At 40.2% G+C, this 20,230-nt stretch overlaps 1 protein-coding gene across 1 annotated transcript; it reads right to left on the bottom strand.

Annotated features, from left to right (window-relative positions):
* Positions 1 to 1,541: 1,541 nt before the first annotated feature.
* LOC106980924 (uncharacterized) lies at positions 1,542 to 15,303 on the bottom strand. Its single transcript, XM_015079017.3, has 9 exons — positions 15,074 to 15,303; positions 13,669 to 13,899; positions 12,970 to 13,176; positions 9,644 to 9,874; positions 8,552 to 8,705; positions 6,804 to 6,913; positions 5,913 to 6,026; positions 4,294 to 4,440; positions 1,542 to 3,426 (listed from the first exon to the last, which is right to left on the bottom strand). The coding sequence occupies exons 1-9, from the start codon at positions 15,155 to 15,157 to the stop codon at positions 3,292 to 3,294; spliced, it is 1,413 nt and encodes a 470-aa protein (XP_014934503.1). The 5' UTR covers positions 15,158 to 15,303; the 3' UTR covers positions 1,542 to 3,291.
* Positions 15,304 to 20,230: the final 4,927 nt, after the last annotated feature.

The raw sequence follows: 20,230 nt of genomic DNA, 5'->3' as shown, positions 1-20,230 counted from the left end.
CTTTTCTGAACTTTCAAGTGTCTTCCTCTTCTTTTCAAAGGAAGAGTGATCCAAAATGAACATACCAGTTTCATAAAACTATCATGAGTGCAGACTATGTAGGAGATACCACTTGTAACTTCTAATTATAGCACAGAATCACCGTGGCTTTTATTCTGAGGCTTTCTTTTTTAGTTTTTTTTTAATTCCAGTATAGTTACCTACAGTGTTATATTAGCGTTCCGTGTACAGTATAGTGATTCAACAATTCCATCACCCAGTGCTCGTCACAAGTGCCCTCCTTAATCCCCATCACCTATTTACTTTTTTACATCATACGCAAAAGTAAATTCAACATAGACTAAAGACCTAAATGTGAGACCTGAAACCATACAAATCCTAGAAGAGAGCTCAAGCAGTAATGTTTCTGACATCAGCCGTAGCAACGTTTTCCCTCTGGAGGCAAGGTAAATAAAAGCAAAGACAAACTATTGGGACTACATCAAAATAAAAAGCTTCTGGACAGAGAAGGAAACAATCAACAGAACTAAAAGGCAACCTACTGAATGGGAGAAGGTATTTGCAAATGACCTATTCGATAAAGGGTTAGTATCCAAACTATGTGAAGATCTCTTTTAGTTTTCTACTTTTTTTTTTAATTTAATTATTTGTTTTGAGAGCGAGAGTGCACGTGTGTGCATATGAGCCGAGGAGGGGTAGAGAGAAAGGAGAAATGGAATCCCAAGCAGGTGCTGTGCTGTCAGTGCAGAGCTGGTAGAGTCCTTCCGGGAGTGAGATCAAGATGTGAGCCGAAATCAAGAGTCAGACGCTTAACCAAATGAGCCACTCAGGTGCCCCTTTTATAGTTTTTTAAAGCAATGATATTATACTGCCGAATCATTTTCAACCATTGAGAAAATAGACTCATTGGGAATCAAGTTGTATAGTAACATTTAACCATTTTCCTTTTCCTTAATCAGTTGGGTGATAAAAAGCAGCCTGATTGCTTTTCAATAGGGAAGGGGTGAGAGTATGAACAAAGAAACTTTTTATAACTACCTTTCACTATTTAGAAGCAATAAGGAACATTTGGGGTTGTTTACCTAACCTGTAGTTCCTCTATTCAAAATAATTCATTCTATTCAGTTATTCAAAGTGCTGTTAAAAAGAAAGTTCTTTTGAAAGATTTTTTAAAACAGCTAAGAACAATTCATACCATTTCAAAAGAACCTACTGTGTCTATAATAGACTATATATATAAAATGGTTAAAGGTGAGTTTGGTTTTAAAAGAAGTATTCAAAGGTCTGGGGTTTGCCTGAATGATGCCAAATAATCAGTCTGATCTAGCAATTCACTCTTTAATCTACTGATTTGATAATAAAGTTGATATACCAAAAAGCCTAAAAGCACTTGAGTGTAAATGGATTAAGTTACCCTAGAGAATAAAATGGTATAACTAGAAATCAGCATCCCAAGGAGGGATGAAGGACTGAAATGAGAGCAACAAAATAGAAGAACACATCCCCCCATAAAATAACATACCAACAATATTCCAACTGAATTGTCTCATTACATTATCTTTATTTTTAAGATTTTTCTTTTTTAAATACATAGTGGACTAGATTCCTACGTCATATTTCGAGGATGCATACAGGGAATCCAAAAATGCTTCAAATACATAAATCCATAAAGAACAGATTTCATTCAAAATTACAATGACAAAAGAATACACAAAGACGCATAAAATCTTTATTAAATAATACTTCCTGACATAGGAAAATGGATTATGAGCTGGTTTATAGTATATAAAAAAAGTTCCTAAAGTAAAACAAAATTTGCAGATAAAATCTGTCTACACACATTGCTGTTTACCTTTCTGACTATTTCCTCTCTATCTGGACATCCTTCTTCCATATACCTAATGCCTGGTGCTGTTCCCTGAATCTTCTCAACCATGTTCCTCCACCTGGCTGGAGACCCATTCTCTATAAAGTCTTTTCAAGACAACATCGCCATCACAAACCTCCCATTGTTACCACGCTTTGATCTTGGCTGGATCACCCAGTAAAGCGCAATAAGGTAATACACAGTAGTTCTAAGCGATAACAGGCCTTTTGTTATCTGATTAGGTACTTTATGTAGATGGCTAAAAGTGAGCCATTTCTGATTCTCACTGAATTCTGTACTTGTAGTCAACAGAACTAGCAATCCAGACAGACAGACAGAGAAATAGAAACAGAGACAAAGAGAGAAAGGAACATATATTTTCTTTTTAGTCTGGGAACAAGTATCTTAAAATATCTAAAAATCCCATTAGGTATCAAGGGAATATTTGAAGGTGGGTGATGGTCAAAAGCATTAAAAATCAGCTATATTGACTTGAGAATTTTATATAGGGTAGCCCAGAACTAATGGCTGTACCCAAGCACAATGCAGGGACTAAATACCTGCTAAAATAAATTGTAAACAAAAACCAGCACAGGTTAGATCTGAACAAATTCTTTTCCACTTAAGACAATGACCCCCAACTTAGAGACCACCAGCTTCCAAGTGATGACAAATGGTTCTTGAATCCACACACATAGCCAGCATGGCCGATGGACTAAATAAACCACATGCTTCTCAAATATAGGGATGACTACTCCTCAGATGTAAATAGTTGATGATGTGATTAATGAAATCCAATATATTCAAAGAAGGTACTGAACTCATTATTACTTTATCACTGAATATTTTCTTGGCTAATATGCAGTAAGTATACAACCAAATGAGTGAGCCCTTGAAAATTTTGCCATTATAAAAAGTATCTTCAAACCAACAGAAGGGTTAGGAATCACCAGCGTTGGGCTCTATACAGAACTCTCCAGACAAAGTTTGAGGTACCTGGGTTCCAGCACCTCAATATATACATACACAGGCTGACTTCCTTTCACAGTGATGAATGACAAAAATACATGCAGTGTAGTAAGATTTACTGATAGGCATAAAAAAATGGATTTTCATTTAGAGTAATAAAATTTAAGTAACACAAGGAAAATAAATAAATATATACACACATACAAAAATCCATAAAAAAATAGATTAATTTAGGATCTTCTCCATAGATCTGCCAATCTATGCAGAGTATACTGAAATGCACCCTTAGCATACACAGCCTATAATCACTAAGCTAAATTAGCCCACAGGGCTGTTTTGCACCTGCTTTCCCATTTCTACTCTGTACAGAGCTCTAGGTTCATTAGCAAAGTGGTCCTTTAAAAACAACAATAACAAATGAAGAAGGAAGCATAGATATGAACTCATCAGCAAATCTAAGGCAGGTTGATTGCCTGGTCCTCCTCAAATTTGGGGATCTTCTTAAACTCACTTTGCTTCTTGAAAAAAAGCTGGGCCAGGATGTGGTCTGCTGTGGCCTGGAGATAATCGTCCATGTCAAGGGTTTGCAACTGGCAGTGGAAACCAAAACAAGATGCATCAGCGCCAAAGTACTAAGATTCCTACAAACATCTTACAGCCATCAAGGCACTTGCAAGACAGCAGGATACTTGGCTTTGTAACTTTCCACAGCTATGAATTCCTGTGAATGGTCATCTGTATGCCTGTCTTCCCTTGGCATGGGGAGCTCACCTTTTCAATTCTGAGAAAACGGAAAGTGTGACTGATGGTGGAGGTGCTGAGGCACCGCCTTTGGAAGGGCTGTCTGTCCTACTAAAAGGTAGTTCCCTTTGATGAGGGAAGACCTTGTCTTCCTGTGAGCAAGGACTGGTAAAGAAGGGCTTCTCAGAGCTCCAGCAGCACATGACAGAGAACTTTGCTGCCTAATAAGTGGTCCTCGTGCTCTACAGCCAGACACAGGCTCTCTCCACTGGATTGATAATCTCTGCCTATCTGGCCTGGCTGTCCAGTCAGCTGGGTCTGACGACCTGTCCTTGTTCCCTCTTTCACTCTCTTTCCTCTCTTTCACTACCTCTCTTTTTCAGTCAGCCTCTCTTGATTTGTTCCTCTATGTTTGTCTCACTGTGTGTTTCTGTCTCTCTCTGTATCTATGTGTGTTTTTTTCTAAGTTGGTTCAGAGCATGGGAATTAGGAGAAAATTCTAGAATCGTAGAATTATTAGAAATACTAGATCCCTTTATAACCAAATGAGATTATTTGATTCTCCTTCTCTTGACACACAGATTCTACCAGTTCATTCATTCATTCATTCAGCTCACATTTACTGAGGCTCCCCTGTGGTCCAGACACTGTGTTAAGCAGGATATTCTGCACATCATTGGCACTCAGCAATCTCTCTTAAACTGCCTTAAACTCACCTGGTCTCCAGTGCTGAAGGCAAGAATAAGAAGCAAATCCTCATCACATGCGCTCTTAATGTAATGCTGAGTTCCCATGGGGAAAAATACCACATCTCCAATGTGAACATTAAACTCTGTGATACCCTGAGTGTTAATAACGCCAGCCTAAAGAGAAGGGAAAAAACGGGGTTGAAGTTAAGCAAATAAAATCAAATATTCATAAAGGAGAAGTATTAATAATGAAGAACAGATGAATAAAAATACTACTTAGTGAGGGTAAATGGCAGAAAATGGAGGCCATCTCTCACATAAAATCTGTTTCTGAGACAGTCCCACAAAAGTCAAAAGATACTCTATTGTAGTAAATGTTCCTCAACATGCATTAGTGAGTTCAATACTGTGGAACATCATGCAAAAAGAGCACCGGTCACTATGTTCTAATTAAAGGTTATAAATTACTTTCTCTAATTAGGCAGAGGATTTACATTTCAGGGTTCTACTGCCCCCCTCATGCCCTTCTTCCTCCCTGGTTGGGAAAACTCATCCTTCTGGGAGAGCAGCAGCCTAACAGTCTTCCTTAAAAGAGACACTAAAGGAGCACACAGGGGTGCCTGGGTGGCCAGCTGGTTAAGTGTCTGACTTCAGCTCAGGTCATGATCTCAAGGTCCATGAGTTTGAGCCCCACATCGGGCTCTGTGCTGACAGCTCAGAGCCTGGAGCCTGCTTCAGAGTCTGAGTCTCCCTCTCTCTCTGCCCCTCCCCTGCTCGCTTGCGCGCGCGCGCTCTCTCTCTCTCTCTCTTTCTCTCTCTCTCATAAATAAAGATTAAAAAAAAAAAGATTTGATTTAAAGGAGCACACAAATGCACACCTGTGAGCATATAACAACACCAAAAATAAAATCTGATCCTTGAAATACAATTTGTGAGAGATTACAACGCCCATTTCCAGTTTATTAAAGCCTTCACCTCTAAAAACATAAAACTTTTGCTATGGATTAAATAATAAGTGTGTTTCACTCTGGTTTGGTTCTTTCTGTCAGGATTGAGACAGGTACACGCCAGAAGCCCACCTGACTCACGTAAGCTGGCATAGAAGCCCTGCCATTAAGTCCCTACTGTAACACGCTACTCACTTATGGTAACCATGTGATTGATCATCCAAACCAAGACTCTCTAAAGAGTCAGCAGTCTCACCAAGATAAGTGTACATCAGAAGGATCTTGCAGAAACAAGGTTACATGGCCGCCCTAGTGACGCTCCACACACCTCCCCAGCCATCACCCCTCACATTACACTGAGGGGCCAACAGCTCTTTTGTATTCCCCAAAGGGCAGCACGTTAAACCTTGCATTACGTAAAAATGCAAAACTCTGAGAATGTAAAATGTTCCAGACCCTTCACCATAAGTAACAACCTCTGTATCACTTCTGAATGTTCTTAGCCTCTTCTCACGCCAATGTCAAAGTTGGAAGCTAGCTAGTAGGACCTGCATGGTATCTTCTGAGGAAACTGTGCCCCGAAAGCTGCTAGCACCAAGTCTTTCAATGTTACCAACAACTGAACCAAAGAAAAACCTCGTGTTTCCTTCTTTCTGAACTCAAAAGGAAAGTTCGAAAAAGTGTTCGCATTGAAATTACCTTAGCACATCCACTTATTACATATCCCATTTCATTTGCATTAAAATGAAAATGTGGCTGTCGTAATCCATTGTTATAAATTCTGAGTGTACTCAAAGTGAGGACATTTTGATGCTTGAAAAAGAAAAAAAGAATTAAATCCAGTTATTCAGCAAATATCCTACTCAGCAACTTAACCATTCACATAATCATAACTAATCCTAAATGCAGCCCTCACTCTGAACACGGGATTTTTTATGTCCTTTACATTTATTATGTCACAATCTCATAAGGTTGGCAGTATTATCCCCCACCTTTTTTGCAGGAGACAAAAGTGAAATGTAGATTAGCTGTGATTTACTTGGGGTCAGCAGTGGTGGGACTGGATTAGAATCAGGGAACTTGTGGGTCACTATGCAAGGCAGTGGGTTGAGCATTTAAAAACAAATCAAAGAGATGTCTCACAAGCATCCAGTCCTTTGATTAGTGTAACCATCCATGCCGAGAAGTTAAGCTCCCAAATCCACATTGAGGCCTCAATTAATAGTTTCCATTAATCAAATCAGCCAATGTTTAACTAGATGTTTCTTCTTCCTTTTTTCCAAGAGATGGCTGAATCCAATCTAAATTTCATATTTAATCCATCATCAAAAATTTTTTTTCTCAGGGCCCCTGGGTCGCTCAGTATGTTAAGTGTCTGATTCTTGATTTGTGCTCAGGTCATGATCTCACTGTTCATGGCATTGAGCCTCGTGTTGGGGCTCACTGAGAGCACAGGGCCTGCTTGGTATTCTCTCTCTCTCTCTTTCTCTCTGTCCTTCCCCTGGCTTGTATATTCTTGTTCTCTCGTGTTCTCTCTCTCTCTCTCAAAAATAAATAAATAAACATTTAAAAAAATTTTTTCTCAATTACCTGATTCAGGAATTCACTAAAAATTTGTTCATGGCTGCTTAGTTCACTTGCATTTTTCCAGTATTGTGCCAGTTGTATTATTCCTCCTGGAAATCTATATTCTTTTGAGCCTGAGTCAGATGAAGTTGAAAAAACAAAGATAAAATACTTCAAAATGGTACTACAGAAGGAGAGTCAAATGTAGTCCCACTAAGGTACTTAAGCTCTTCTACAGTCACAGAAAACATGGTAGGAATTGTTACCATCAGACCCCATGTGCCCCTAAGATATTGATCTGATACATACCTAATACATCAGATACTATCCTACCTTCCAAGCTCTCCTGAAATTTTGAACAGACTGTTCAACTCAGGGGACCTTGCTAAACAACTCGACAGTCATCCTACATATCAATTTCTATCTCGCCCTCTAGGTCCCATCAGCCCTACCTCTTTAAATTCTCTTGCTTCATAACAATTATCTCCTCAAAACTGTCACAGTGTGGGCCACCATCTTCCCTCACCTGAGGGACATCAAGAGCCTCCTGACTCATCTCCCTGCCTCTTATCTGGTCCCTTCCAATCTATTCTCCACAATTCAGCTAGACTGACCATCACTTCAAAAAGCCAACACTAACTCAAAAAGATATCTGTATCCCCATATTCACCACAGTATTATTTACAATAGCCAAGATATGGAAACAACCTAAGAGTCCATCAATGGATGAATGGATAAAAGAAGATGTGGTACATATATACAATGGAATATTATTTAGCCATAAAAAAGAATGAGATCTTGCCATTTGGGACAACATGGATGAACCCTGAGGCCATCATGTCAAGGAAAATAAGTCAGACAGAGAAAGACAAATACCATATGATCTCATTTATAGGTGGACTCTAAAAACAAAAAACAAGCTCATAGATAAAGAGAACAGATTGGTGGTTGCCAGAGGCAGGGACTAAGGTGCCTGCAAAATGGGTGAAAGGAGTCAAAAGGTACAAACTTCTAATCATAAAATAAATAAGTCATGAGGATGTTATATACAGTATGGCAACTATAATTAATAATACTATGTTATATATTTGAAAGTTGCTAGGATCTTAAAAGTTCTCATTGCAATAAAAAGAATTCTGTAACTATGTATGGTGACTGAGGTTAACTAGATTCATGTAGTGATCATTTCTCAATGATACCGAGTCATTATGTGGAACACCTGAAACTAATATCATGTTTTATGTCAATTAACTTCAATGAAATAAACAAAATAATTTTAAAAACTAAATACAAGGGTTGCCTGGGGTGGCTCAGTCAGTTGAGCATCCGAGTTTTGATCTCAATGAAATAAAAATAAAAAATAAATACAAAACCTAATTGTATTTAAAATCTATTTAAATAGATTTTAAACTATTTAAAATAGTCCTATTTAAAATCTCTAATTCCTCCTCTTTTCCACCAAGATAAAGTATAGACTCATTGTTGTGGTTTCTAAAACCTGCATTCTTAGACCCCTTCCTCTGTTGTCAGCCTCTTCTCCCGAGACACCTCCAGCCCCAACATACACCCCTCACACTTCGAAGTCTTGTATGACATTCTCTTTTGCTTCCAATCCTTTTCTCTCATTTCCTACTCTGTAGAGAAATGTGTTTTTTCAAACTCCTCTTGACTGTGACCAAGTGTAAAATAAAAGCATGCTATATCCAATACACCTATATAATCACATATATAAACCGTTAACTGAAAAGGCTTCACAAAATAACATACTATACCTTTAAGGTCATAAAAATATTTCCACACAAGACTATCTGGAGACTGGACATAACTAGGATTTATAACCAGTTCTGCCAAGTTGGGAGGAAGGTTGACCCCCTGATCCTCTTTTTGCTTATGGAATGTTCTAATGAAATTAATTCCACCTTCAGGCTGAAACACATAAAAAATCATGTAAGATATTGGTGAAACATTCTACAAATTTTAGTAATAGAAGGGTGGGTAGCCGAGGATAGGGTAGCATCAGCACAAGTGTGGTTTTCAGTGGCCCATGACCTCAATTCACCTAAGGCTTGTGATATTTATGAAAATCTTCTGAGTTTTCAAGGCACTTTGGCTTTAAATGTGTTGGTGTTTTTTTGTTTTGTTTTGTTTTGTTTTGTGTGTGTGTTGGTGTTTTATAATCCTTATAACTCCCACAAAAATATACTCTGGTACTCATACTTACCAATACTCTCCTAATAACTCATTTTTTTCCACTTCTCCCTATAACATCAGATCCAGGATCTACTGTGAGATAAATCTCAAACCCTCACTAGACAGACTTCTAAATTTACCACAGAACCCCTTCCAGTTGCCACTCACAGGCCATCGCCAGTTCTTCTGATCACCCATTTGTATTGTCAGCATCTACATCTGGCCCTCTCCCTCTACACCCAGCAGGATGCACAGTCCCTCCATGATCATGTAACTATTTAGAGAGACCAAAAGTAGCTTCCCTTCAGGAAAACTATGGGCTTCTCTGCATTAGGTTAGGAAAACCTAATTACATCATCCATAGCCAACTTTTCCCTGGAGGAGCTTATAGCTTTTCAGGGATGTAAATTATAGTAATTTTTACTAATGCTATCAAAACTATTTGGCCAATTCAGTATAGTTTCCTACAGAAGTCCTTCATAAAGGAAAGTAAAAGGTAACTCAACTTCAACACGTTTTATGTCTTTAGCAGGAACTCAAGTTATGCTCTTGAGTCTATTAGCCAACTCCTACCCTACTGACTGCCACCCTAGAAACACAAGTACTCCTGCTTTCTTTGTGCCTATGTAAGGCATACCCTCGTGCAAGGATTTGTTTCCAGCAGTGGTACAGACCTTAAGTGACCTGGAAGCAATGTCTTCAGGCATCGAAAAAAACACATCATCAACATCCAGGGTCTGAAGTTCATCATGTGTGGAAAAGAAGAGCAAGAAAAAGCAGTCTTCATCCCCCACATTCTTTATCCAGTGCAGAGTATTCTGAGGGAAGAAGATCACTTGGCCAGCTGTAACATTGTACGTGGTAACTACACCACCATCGTCAACCACCCCAATCCATGCCGTCCCCTGAAACATAAACAGAAAGTACATGCAACATCACTTTAGAGGAAAGTCTCTCAAACTTTTTTCATTACCTCTCTTATCAGATCACATTATAGTCTTCTTTTGCTAATCAATTACCACCCTATGACCCCATGAAATTTTAACACTACAGATGCAGTAAATCTGTAAACTGTATGTACATACTGCGTATGTGGTATACACATATTTGTGCTTTGTACATAAAAAGAGTAAGTTTTTTTTTTACCTTCCAAGGACCAGCTTTTGCCCCCTTGGGGGTAATATCGCCCCCATTGAGAATTGGGAGTTCTAAGTTCATGCTTCAGAGTTTGAAAAGACTTCCAAGCACATGGATGTTCACAAGTGGTCACAGTGACATGCATGTACATTATGCATATGGATGCAAGTGAATTTTCTAGATAAAAGGTCTATATACAATTTTAACAATAATACTGATAGCAATAACACAGTGCTTTTACTGTGTGTCCGGATATTCTTCTCAGCACTTTATCTGGCTTACCTCCATTGTTCCTTGTATCAACCCTATAAAGCAAATACCATTATTATTCTCACTTTATAGATGAGAAACTGAATCTGGACAGAATGTACAATTTCCCCAAGGTTCCTCAGCCAGTCAATGGCAAAGCTGGGATTAAGATGTAAGCAGTCCAGCTCCAAAGTCTACACTTCTTTAAATTGTGGTAAGAACACTTAACGTGAGACCTACCCTCTTAAGTTTTTAAGTGCTCAATACAGTACTGTTACTGACAGGCACAATGTTGTAAAGAAGATCCCTAAAACTTAATTAACTAGCCGAGATATCTAGAAGAAGAGACTAGAGTGATAGTTGCCAGAGGCTGGGGGTGGGGGCAGAAGTCTACACTCTTAATCCATATGACACCATACTTCGATTCCACTTACACAAAATCCTTTTTCTCATTCTCTAATCATTTCCCCAGCATTATGTTGCCAAGTAAGTAGAGAAGGTAACATTATTTCTTCCAGAGTTTTACCAGAAACTCCTGGTCATTAGGGAAGCATCCACAAGCAGTCTTTACTGTGTCTGCACAGACATGTACAACATGTTCCAGACAGGTATTAAAGATGTGGGGGAAAGGTGAACCTCTAAAGAGCTCTCTCCAGGTCTACAGGTGGAGAATAGCAGAAGCGTGTATCTAGTCACATCACGGAACCAACTACTCCAGGCACAGAGACAGCACAGTGGCCGATGGGACACACACCGCAGGGCCATGCACACTGGCCACCCCGCTGCACAGCTCCTCTCAGGGCCACTCCTCCCAAGGTTTTTGTGAAAACACTCAGAAACAAAAGCAACTTCCATGGGTGGCTACACAGTAGAGGGACTTCCTTCACATCCTACTGACTGGTTCCTTACCATGTGAGTGATTGGTCCTACCATTTTCCTGGGACCTAAACAATATTCTAGCCCAAACTTATTTCCTATGGAGTTGAATTCTTTTTGTATTTTTGCAATTAAGATATAATTGACTTACATTTTATTAGTTTCAGGTACACAACATAAAGATTTGATACTTATAGATATTGTGAAATGATCACCACCAGGCTAGTTGTAACATCCATCGCCCTCATTAGACTTTCATCTTATGATGGGAACTTTTAAGATCTACTCTCTAAGCAACTTCCAAATTTACAATACAGTGTTACTAACTACAGTCACCATACTATATATTACATCCCGTGATTTACTAATTTTATACCTGGAAGTTTGTACCTTTTGGCCACTTTCGAGCCCACAGGTAGAAGCTCAGATTCTAAACTTTCTCTGGGCTTCCAGAACAGCAGCCCCAGACTGAGCTGGAGTCCAGGCCTGCTATTCACCAGAACATGTTCCACATTAATCTCCCTAGCTTGGGGTTTGTTTTTAAGGGTCCCCTTGCATCTATCTGCCTCTCCTTCTTCCTACCACTCTGCCACTACTCAGCCAAAGCCATGGAAACTAGCCTTTTGGAGACTGTTCTCTTTTACATATTTGGGATGTGTGGAAGAAAGACAAGGAGTCAGAAGACATGGATTTTGTCCCAGGCCAGCCAATAACTACAGTTTATCTTCAGAAAACTTAATCTATCTGAGCCTCTGTTCTCTCATAAGAAGTAAGAAGTGTTTGGTCTCAGGGGCACCTGGGTGGCTCAGTCAGTTAAGCGTCCAACTTCGTCTCAGGTCATAAGCTTGCAGTTCGTGGGTTCGAGCCCTGCGTCAGGCTCTGTGCTGAGAGTTTGGAACCTGGAGCCTGCTTCAGATTCTGTGTCTCCCCCTCTCTCTGCCCCTCTGCCACTGACACTCTCTCTTTCTCAAAAATAAATAAACATTAAACAATTTTTTTTTCTTTTTAAAAGAAGTGTTTGGTCTCAGATGCAAGTCTAATCTCTCTTTCTGTTATAAATTCTAAACCTGAATGAATTATCAAGTATAAAAAAGGAGTTTTATCAACAACGGAAATGTGTCCCGTAAGACTGTCTGATCTATTAAGAAGCTCAGCAGGGCAGGACCAAACTCTGAAAGTGCCATGAGCACTTAGTCACTACAGTTTCCCCAGTGTTTGGAATACAGAATGCAACAATACACACGTTTCAGAATTCATGAATTATTTGCAATTCAAGGGAGAACACACATTTTACCTCCAGCTCTATCTCACTTGACTTCCAGACAATTCTACAAAGTGTGAACCACAAAAGGACATCCCATTGGCCTGATCTTAGGGACTCCAGGCTGAAAATCAGCAATCCGCTTTTTTCTTTAGAAGAAAGCTGCCGTCTCTTTGATCATTAGATCAGCGCTACCAGTTTTAGCTTTGGCTCAAAGGATGGAACAGTGATCTCATTTTAACAACAGCAGATGAAAAATGATTGGATACTGAAGAAAAGTTCAAAGTGATGCCAAGAATAATTACAACAAACAGGTTAATGCTTGAAGGCACTGCTAACTGATCTAACTGAACACACAGCCAAAGCCTGGATGCCGTCTGTCACGGAGTTAAGAAGGCTCTCCAACAACGAAAACAATAGCTTGAGGACACAGAGCTTAAATACTCGGGTGCAGCATGCCGGGCAAGCTGGTTGTACCTGTGCAAGATAGCCGTGTTCGTTAGCATTGAAGTGCCAGTGAGGGGCCCGGAGGCCATTGCTTTTTATCCTCAGGGTCCCCAGAGTCATGTGTGATCTCTGACTGTTCAAGCTGCTGCCGAAAGCCTCTTCTTCGATGCTGAGATAGTCTTTGACATCGTTCCTATACCGGGCCCACTGGATTGCACCACCGGGGAATTCAAACACCTGAAAAGGCACGAGCAAACAGCCATCAACACGGAGGCCATCTCCCAAGGAACACGAGGCCTCTGTGGTGTACAGAGTAAGAGGGAGGCAAAACAGAAAAGGCAGTGGTGGTGAGGCAAATACTGGAGCCCCAGAAGGGAAGAGGAAGAATGGGTCTGCCAGACTTGGGGGATGACTGCAGTGGCTTCCAGGGCTGTCAGTCTAGTCCCTGTGAGACATGAAAAGAACACCTGTCTTGACAAGAGAATCGAAGCTGCGCATGTGTCTGCCTGCAGTTCCCCCCTCCCACCCGACACAGAGCTGTGTCTAGCACAAAGATTCTCTGCCTCGAGCCCATCAACCCGACTCCTATGCTTCTTGCTGCCCACCTCCCCTCAGCTAGACAGCCCCCCACTGGTTCCTTCCAATGAGGAGGGCACAAAGCTTAGGAAACTCTGTTTTGAAATCCCCTTCACAATTGAGGATTCTTTTTCCTAAATGTATGATTCATACCTTGGACTTAGGTAAATGGTTAAGAAACTGGAATTTTGGATCCACAGCCTTTTGCACTATAGGAGTTGTTTGCAGAGGCCGGGCTTCGAGTCCTAAATGAACTTCTGAATGTGGCTGAGAGTTCTGAGTATAAACCAAGGAAAGTATCAGTACTCCTACTGCGGTGGTGATGGTACAGGCCAAGAGACATACCAGGAAAATGTTCATCAATGACCACTGCCTCTTCTTTTCCTAAGAGAAATTATGAAGCCATTATTCTCTACTCTTGATGCATTAAAAATATTGCCTCCTTTCTTAATTTGGTTTATTTTTTTCTTTTATTTAAAAAAAATGCATGTGTGGAATAAATATACTCAGTAAAATAATACATGTTATAAATAAACACACACACACACACACACACACACACACACACACACACACACATCCCATATACTTTGCTGACACCAAATAAACAAGAAAAAAACTAAACATATGAAAACCTGAGGCACAGAATAAATTCCTAGGAAAGCAAGTAGCCGGTTAAGTTTGTATATCAAATGTATTCCAGCACAGCCAATTAGTCCCTATTTACCAGGTTCTTCACCTGAAAATTAAAGATGTTATAAAGACTATTTTCTGTGAACTTTTTAGTTCCAGAATGTACATATGCATTTACATGTACAGGTAATAAGCATGAGAAAAGTAACATACTAGTAAACAGGTCTGAGAAGTCTCAGCCTCTTTGTCCCTCCCTCCTTCATTTAAATAGCTTCATTAAACCCCTTCCTTCAGTGTATTACCAGTATGAGTTACTAACCCATCTACCAAGTCTGAGCACAATATTTCCATGCATATCCATGTTACTACTTCCTGGTTTCACATCACAAATATATGCTGAAGCCAACAGTATCATTTCTGTGAGTTAAAATCCACATTGCTGAAAGCTGTGAAGAGAACACATACCCTAACATTTGGATCAATTTGCCCTCACTCCTCTGACCACTACAATGGCATTCGTAGGTACTGATGGTCTCCTGTCCACTGTTCTCTGAATTCCTTCTTCTCTGAGCAGGCATATCTTTGATTACTAGCAACTCTGACATAGATGTGAGTACATCAACATTCTTAAATGATACACTTTACATAGCATAACCATGTATCAACATATCCAGTTTAACATTGTATCACGACATTATACTGCACCATAAACAACTCTTTATGGAGGCCTGGACCGTTACAGAGCTAATGCAGCTGTGAGCTAAGAGTTTATGAGAGAAAGCAAATCAAGAAATGCTCAGAGCAGGAGATGTAACCTTTCCAAAGAGGGTTACTTGAGGAAAGCTGGTCTAAAGAGGGATTCTTTCCTAAGGTCCGCATAAAGGTTGGCGGTGAGCTAATCTCAGGATATAAATCTTCACTTTACCATTCTGAAGGTGGTGTTCATCTTCCCCGCAGGCAAAGTATTCTGCATGGCATCTTCATGCATTTCAAATGCTGAGTTGTCCATTCACAGAAACAAGCAACCAATTCACCGAAAAAGAAAAAGGGGAAGAATGTAGCTCTAGCACATGGGGAGATCCCTGAGAGGTGAAGAATGGTAATTCTTAAGGAAGGGAGTCCTTATATACAGCTGAAAGGAAACGAAATAAGGAAGCTGTCTCTTAAACTATAATCTTGGTTAAAAAAAAAAAAAAAAAAACCCTAGAGAGAATTGCCAAATTAGAGTCCAATAAAACACTTCCATTGGTCCTCAACTCTTTGCCCATTGATGACACATACACAGATAATGATAAATGACATTTATTTCCTTCTCTTGCTACGTGCCAGGCACTGTCCTAAGTGCTTCATACATACATTCTGCGATTTAGTTCTTATAGCAATTCTATCAGGTACCATGAGTCTTCCCATTTTGTGGATGAGGAAACTGAGGCATGGAGAGTGAGTGCAGTAACTGCCCAAAATCATGCAGCTAATTTTAATGTCAGAGCAAAGCACCCTTGAAGATTTTTCATGACACTGGTTTTTGGCAGTTTCATGGTGGGTGCTTAGTCTAGTGCAATCTATTTCACCCAAATCAGTCCTGTCTCTAAATAATGGGACTGATTTTTCCATGTGGTTTCTTGAAGAATTTTGTTACAGTTAAATCTTCATTTAAAATTAATTTGCATCATACTTCCTGGTGATGAGTGGTAGCCGGAATAATGCAAAAAACCACTCCTATAATCCACAAAGTAGTCCATCCTTCTTTCCTATCTTCCTATCTGTATTCTTTCAATAAACATGACTGAATGCCTACTATATCCCAGACTGTCTGCCACTCCTGTATAATGGCACGAGGTCTTGGAATAGCTCATAATCTAGCAGGAGAAATGGAAAGCAAACCATTACCAAAGACTGTGCTGTGTTATGCTAGAAGTAGGCACAAGACTCTCCTGCAAGGAGAGAGAAGATAGTGATTGTGTCTGATATGGAACTCCTCTGAAGTCATAATTCTGAGCTGAGCCTTGGAGTCCCAACACGGCTTCAGCAGAAAGGCACAGTTAATTTCATTCTATTCCATATTTCTAGCTTGTCTATAAGCAGCTCTGCAACATTCCATATCGTAAAAATGTAAACCCTCTCTGGGCCAGGCAGCTCAGGATCCAACAAGGATGAGGGTTGTCATTATGCTCAAGTGATGGAGAGTTGACCCTGTGGCCTTCCTATCACAGCTCATCAAATGTAAGATCTAGCCCTGCGTCATACTAATTTAGCCTCTTCCAGCCAAGACATGGAAACTGGCACTGATTTTGAAGCCATAAACTATTTAAAACAATTGTTTTAACTGTGGGGCCAGTAAGGTGATGCCATCTTGTTTTCAGGGTACCATAAAACACAATGTTTTCCTGTTGGATTTTCCCTGTGCATTTGTTAGCTAGAATCCATTCCACACCTCAACATCTCTGAAAATGGGTTGTGTCTTGCAATGAGTGCTCTCTAAGACTCAGTGAAAGTTTGCCGCTTTCCTTGGTCTTATCGACGAATGGGATACTACATGAAATCTTCAAAGCAAGTTTTCCATGATTTTGTATGTTTCTGTTTTTCTTTCTTGGAAGTATGAAAACACAGTCCTCTGTCACCTCTGGGAGCTACACTTAGCATTTATTTAAGTGGCAAGACAAGCAAATCATCCACCAAGCTATGTGAAAACTCACTTCAGCACTAAACCAGAAATGCTGCGGCCGGATGGGGTCCTTTTGATCTTTGCAGATAAGAAAACGGGGGGCCAAAAAAGGCTAAGTATTTTTCCCAAAGTAACACAGTAAGTCACTGGCAGAGCCAAAACAAATGCCCAGCTCTCCCACTTTCAGCCGGAGATTTTCCTGTTTCTATTTGCTGCAAGGGAACATCATGCCTTTGATATATGTACACATAGTTCAAGGTGAATTGAAGCAAAACAGTGGAAAGCAGGAATAGTATCAAAATCAGGCTAAAACATGTGAATGTTAACTGGGTGGTGCAGCCCAGAGACCCCTCAGTAGTGGGTATGCTAGCCATTCACACCACCCACAGAAGTGGGGTCATTTCTGCCAGACCAGAAATGCTTGGCAGCCCAGGAAGAAAGCAGGCAGAACTGCAGACTGAACCAGAGTCTGCAAATAGCAGCCAAATCACCAAGCACTTCTACAAAGAGAAGAACATTAGTGACCCCACTTTTCCAACAGCCCATTTTTTGCGATACACCTAATCCCACGTGTAATCATCACGTGTAAACAAGTGCCATACTACTTATATGTGGTGGGCAAAGACAAACATGGGTCAGTATCTCAAAATTGGAAATAACAATTAACAAAGACATGCCCCATACTTTTGTTTTGACTTCAAAATGATTAAGCTAGTGTGCCTCCAAACATAAACACCTACAAACATCTCCTAAGGCTCACTTACGCTGTCAACTATAATACTTGCCCAATTCAAACATGACTAGGAAATGCAAACATTTTTATTCATCAGTGGCCAGGTTTGTACCCAAAAGATTTAACCATCTCGAGGGCACAGGCACTGAGCAGTCAGAACAGGAGTCGTTAGTTGCCATGATCACTAGATGAATGCGTGCTAGGTGAACATCAGCCCTGCCCATAGTTACAACCAGAGCACGAGTTTATAGAGGAATGGCGAAGAGTGCACATGCCGGAGCCAGACCACCAAGGTTTGGATCCTAACTCTGCACTTATTAGCTGTGTGACCTGGGGCAAGCCATTTAAACTTGCTGTGCCTCAAGTTCTTCAATCATACATTGGGGTTAGTAATGTTGGGGTCACGTAAAAGCGTGAAAGGATTAAACGAGTTAATATACATAAAGCACTTAGCACAGTGCCTGTATACAGTACATACCCAATTAATGTCCGTCTGGTTCCTTTTAATAAGTACAAGTAGACTCACTGTAATACCTATACTTTACCATAGCATAAGGACACTTGAGCTCATAAACCATCTATGAGCCCTCATAATAATTCAAATTACTACATTCTCACCTGTTACCCTGAACAATATATAAATTGTCCTTATTTTTAAAATTAGAGTAAAAAGACCTGCTTACATTAAGCTAGTAGAATTTTTTTTTTAATTTTTTTTTAGCGTTTATTTATTTTGAGACAGAGAGAGAGAGAGAGCAAGCGGGGCAGGGGCAGAGAGAGAAGGAGACACAGAATCTGCAGCAGGCTCCAGGCTCCGAGGTGTCAGCACAGAGCCCGATGCGGGGCTTGAACTCACAGAGCCGTGAGATCACGACCTGAGCCGAGGTCGGACGCCCAACCGACTGAGCCACCCAGGCGCCCCAAGCTAGTAGAATTTTAACTAAAACCCAGGTTTTCTTACTGACATTCCAAGGAGCTTCCTATCTGGACCATATCTAAGTACTACAAAGCAGAAGCAATATAATCTTTTATATTCTTTTTTATATTTATATTCTCTTTTAACCCCTTCATCTTCTTCTAATCTACTTAATATTATTTAAACCATGATCACTTTAATTTCCAAACTGGGCAGTGCTGGGAAGAAGGCAGGAATCTTTAATATCTATCAGTAACCATCAGATATCTAACAAAAATCTGTTGTTTTTTTTTACTTTAAAAAAAATGCTTTTAATGTTTATTTCTTTTTGAGAGAGAGAGAGAGAGACAGACAGACAGAGCATGATGGGGGAGGGGCAGAGAGAGAGAGGGAGACACAGAATCTGAAACGGGCTCCAGGTTCTGAGCTGTCAGCACGGAGCCTGATGTGAGGCTCAAACTCTGAAGGCGAGATCATGACCTGAGCCGCAGTCGGACGCTTAACCAACTGAGCCACGCAGGCGCCCCACAAAAATCCATTTTTTAATGTAGGAAATAGAAAATCACCATTAAAATATCAAAGTAATAATTGCTGCAGGCAAGATCCCTCAATGGGTGCTAAAATTACTGGTTGAAAGGTTAAGCTGAAAACAGAATATTTGTATATTCCTAAAGTATCGCTCCTAAATACTCGATAATTACACAAAAGGGCAGATTGTGAGCTCAGCGTGGAGAATCCTGGGATGCACCATCCTGGCCAAGTGAATAAGGTTAGCATCATCTGTGATACATGCTGACATCATATACCCTTGGATATGATGCACCAAAAGGGCAGATTATCTCTGGTCTATGGTAGCCGTCCTGGAAATGCATTACCCTCAGTCTAATCACGAGAAAACATATAGCAAACCCAGAGTGACATCTTACATAATTACTGACAGTAATTACTGACTCTTCAAAAGTGGCAAGGTCATAAAAGGCAAGAGACTAAGGAAACATGACAACTAAACGGACTGGATCCTGGAACAGAAAAATGACATTATGGGGGAAAACTAGTGAAATCTGAATAAGGTCTGTAAGTTCAGCTAATAGTATTGTGCCAGCTTTTGAAAGCTGTTCTATGGTTATGTAGATGTTAACCATTCAGCGAATATCTGCAATGCCAAGGTCTGAAGTGTATGACTATCTTAAAATAAAAAGGAAAAAAGAAGAGGAAAAAGGAAGGAAGGAGGGAGGGAGGGCAGGTGGAAGAGAAGAAAGGAGGAGGAGGGAGGGAAGGCAGGAAGGGAGAGGGAGAGAAAGAAAATCCTCAAAAATAACCATTACCTCTTTTCCTGGGCCCAGACTAGTTTATATTTCCCAACATCCTTAGCAGTTAGATGTGGCCATGTAACTGAGTTTTAGTTAATGACATATGAGCAGAAATTCTATTCCAAGCTAAGACAAAAAAAACAAAAGAGAGTAAGCCCCCACCATGCCCCCTCTGCCTTTCACCAGCTGGATGCAGAGAGAGCCTGGGGATGGCAAAGCCACGAGAGGGAAGGAGCCTAAACCCACAGTTCACTGTGTAGACAAAACCCACTTACCAACCAAGAACTCTCATTTCAAATTCTTGCATAAACAAATAATAAAGTTCTGTTCTGTTTCACCAGTATACATCTGGGCAGTCTATTTGTTACCACAAACTAAAACAAACATATTTATACCATCTCCAGCCATTATTCTCACTAAGGTTTGCTGCCAGGTTTATTTTTTAAATGTTTATCTCC

Source organism: Acinonyx jubatus, chromosome D3 (genome assembly GCF_027475565.1).
Source record: "Acinonyx jubatus isolate Ajub_Pintada_27869175 chromosome D3, VMU_Ajub_asm_v1.0, whole genome shotgun sequence".
Classification (NCBI taxonomy): domain Eukaryota; kingdom Metazoa; phylum Chordata; class Mammalia; order Carnivora; family Felidae; genus Acinonyx; species Acinonyx jubatus.
The sequence above is the reverse complement of the archived record's forward strand: the minus strand, read 5'-3'. Positions and strand labels throughout refer to the sequence as shown.

What these genes read in the sequence shown, in the direction of transcription:
- LOC106980924 (XM_015079017.3), bottom strand. Translation starts at nt 15,157, where the DNA reads ATGGACAACTCAGCATTTGAAATGCATGAAGATGCCATGCAGAATACT. An exon ending in AACACGGCTATCTTGCACAG is followed by an intron (nt 9,875 to 12,969) that starts GTACAACCAGCT and finishes TTTATGTTTCAG; the next exon opens with GGGACGGCATGGATTGGGGT. An exon ending in TAATAAGTGGATGTGCTAAG is followed by an intron (nt 4,441 to 5,912) that starts GTAATTTCAATG and finishes CCTTCTCTTTAG; the next exon opens with GCTGGCGTTATTAACACTCA.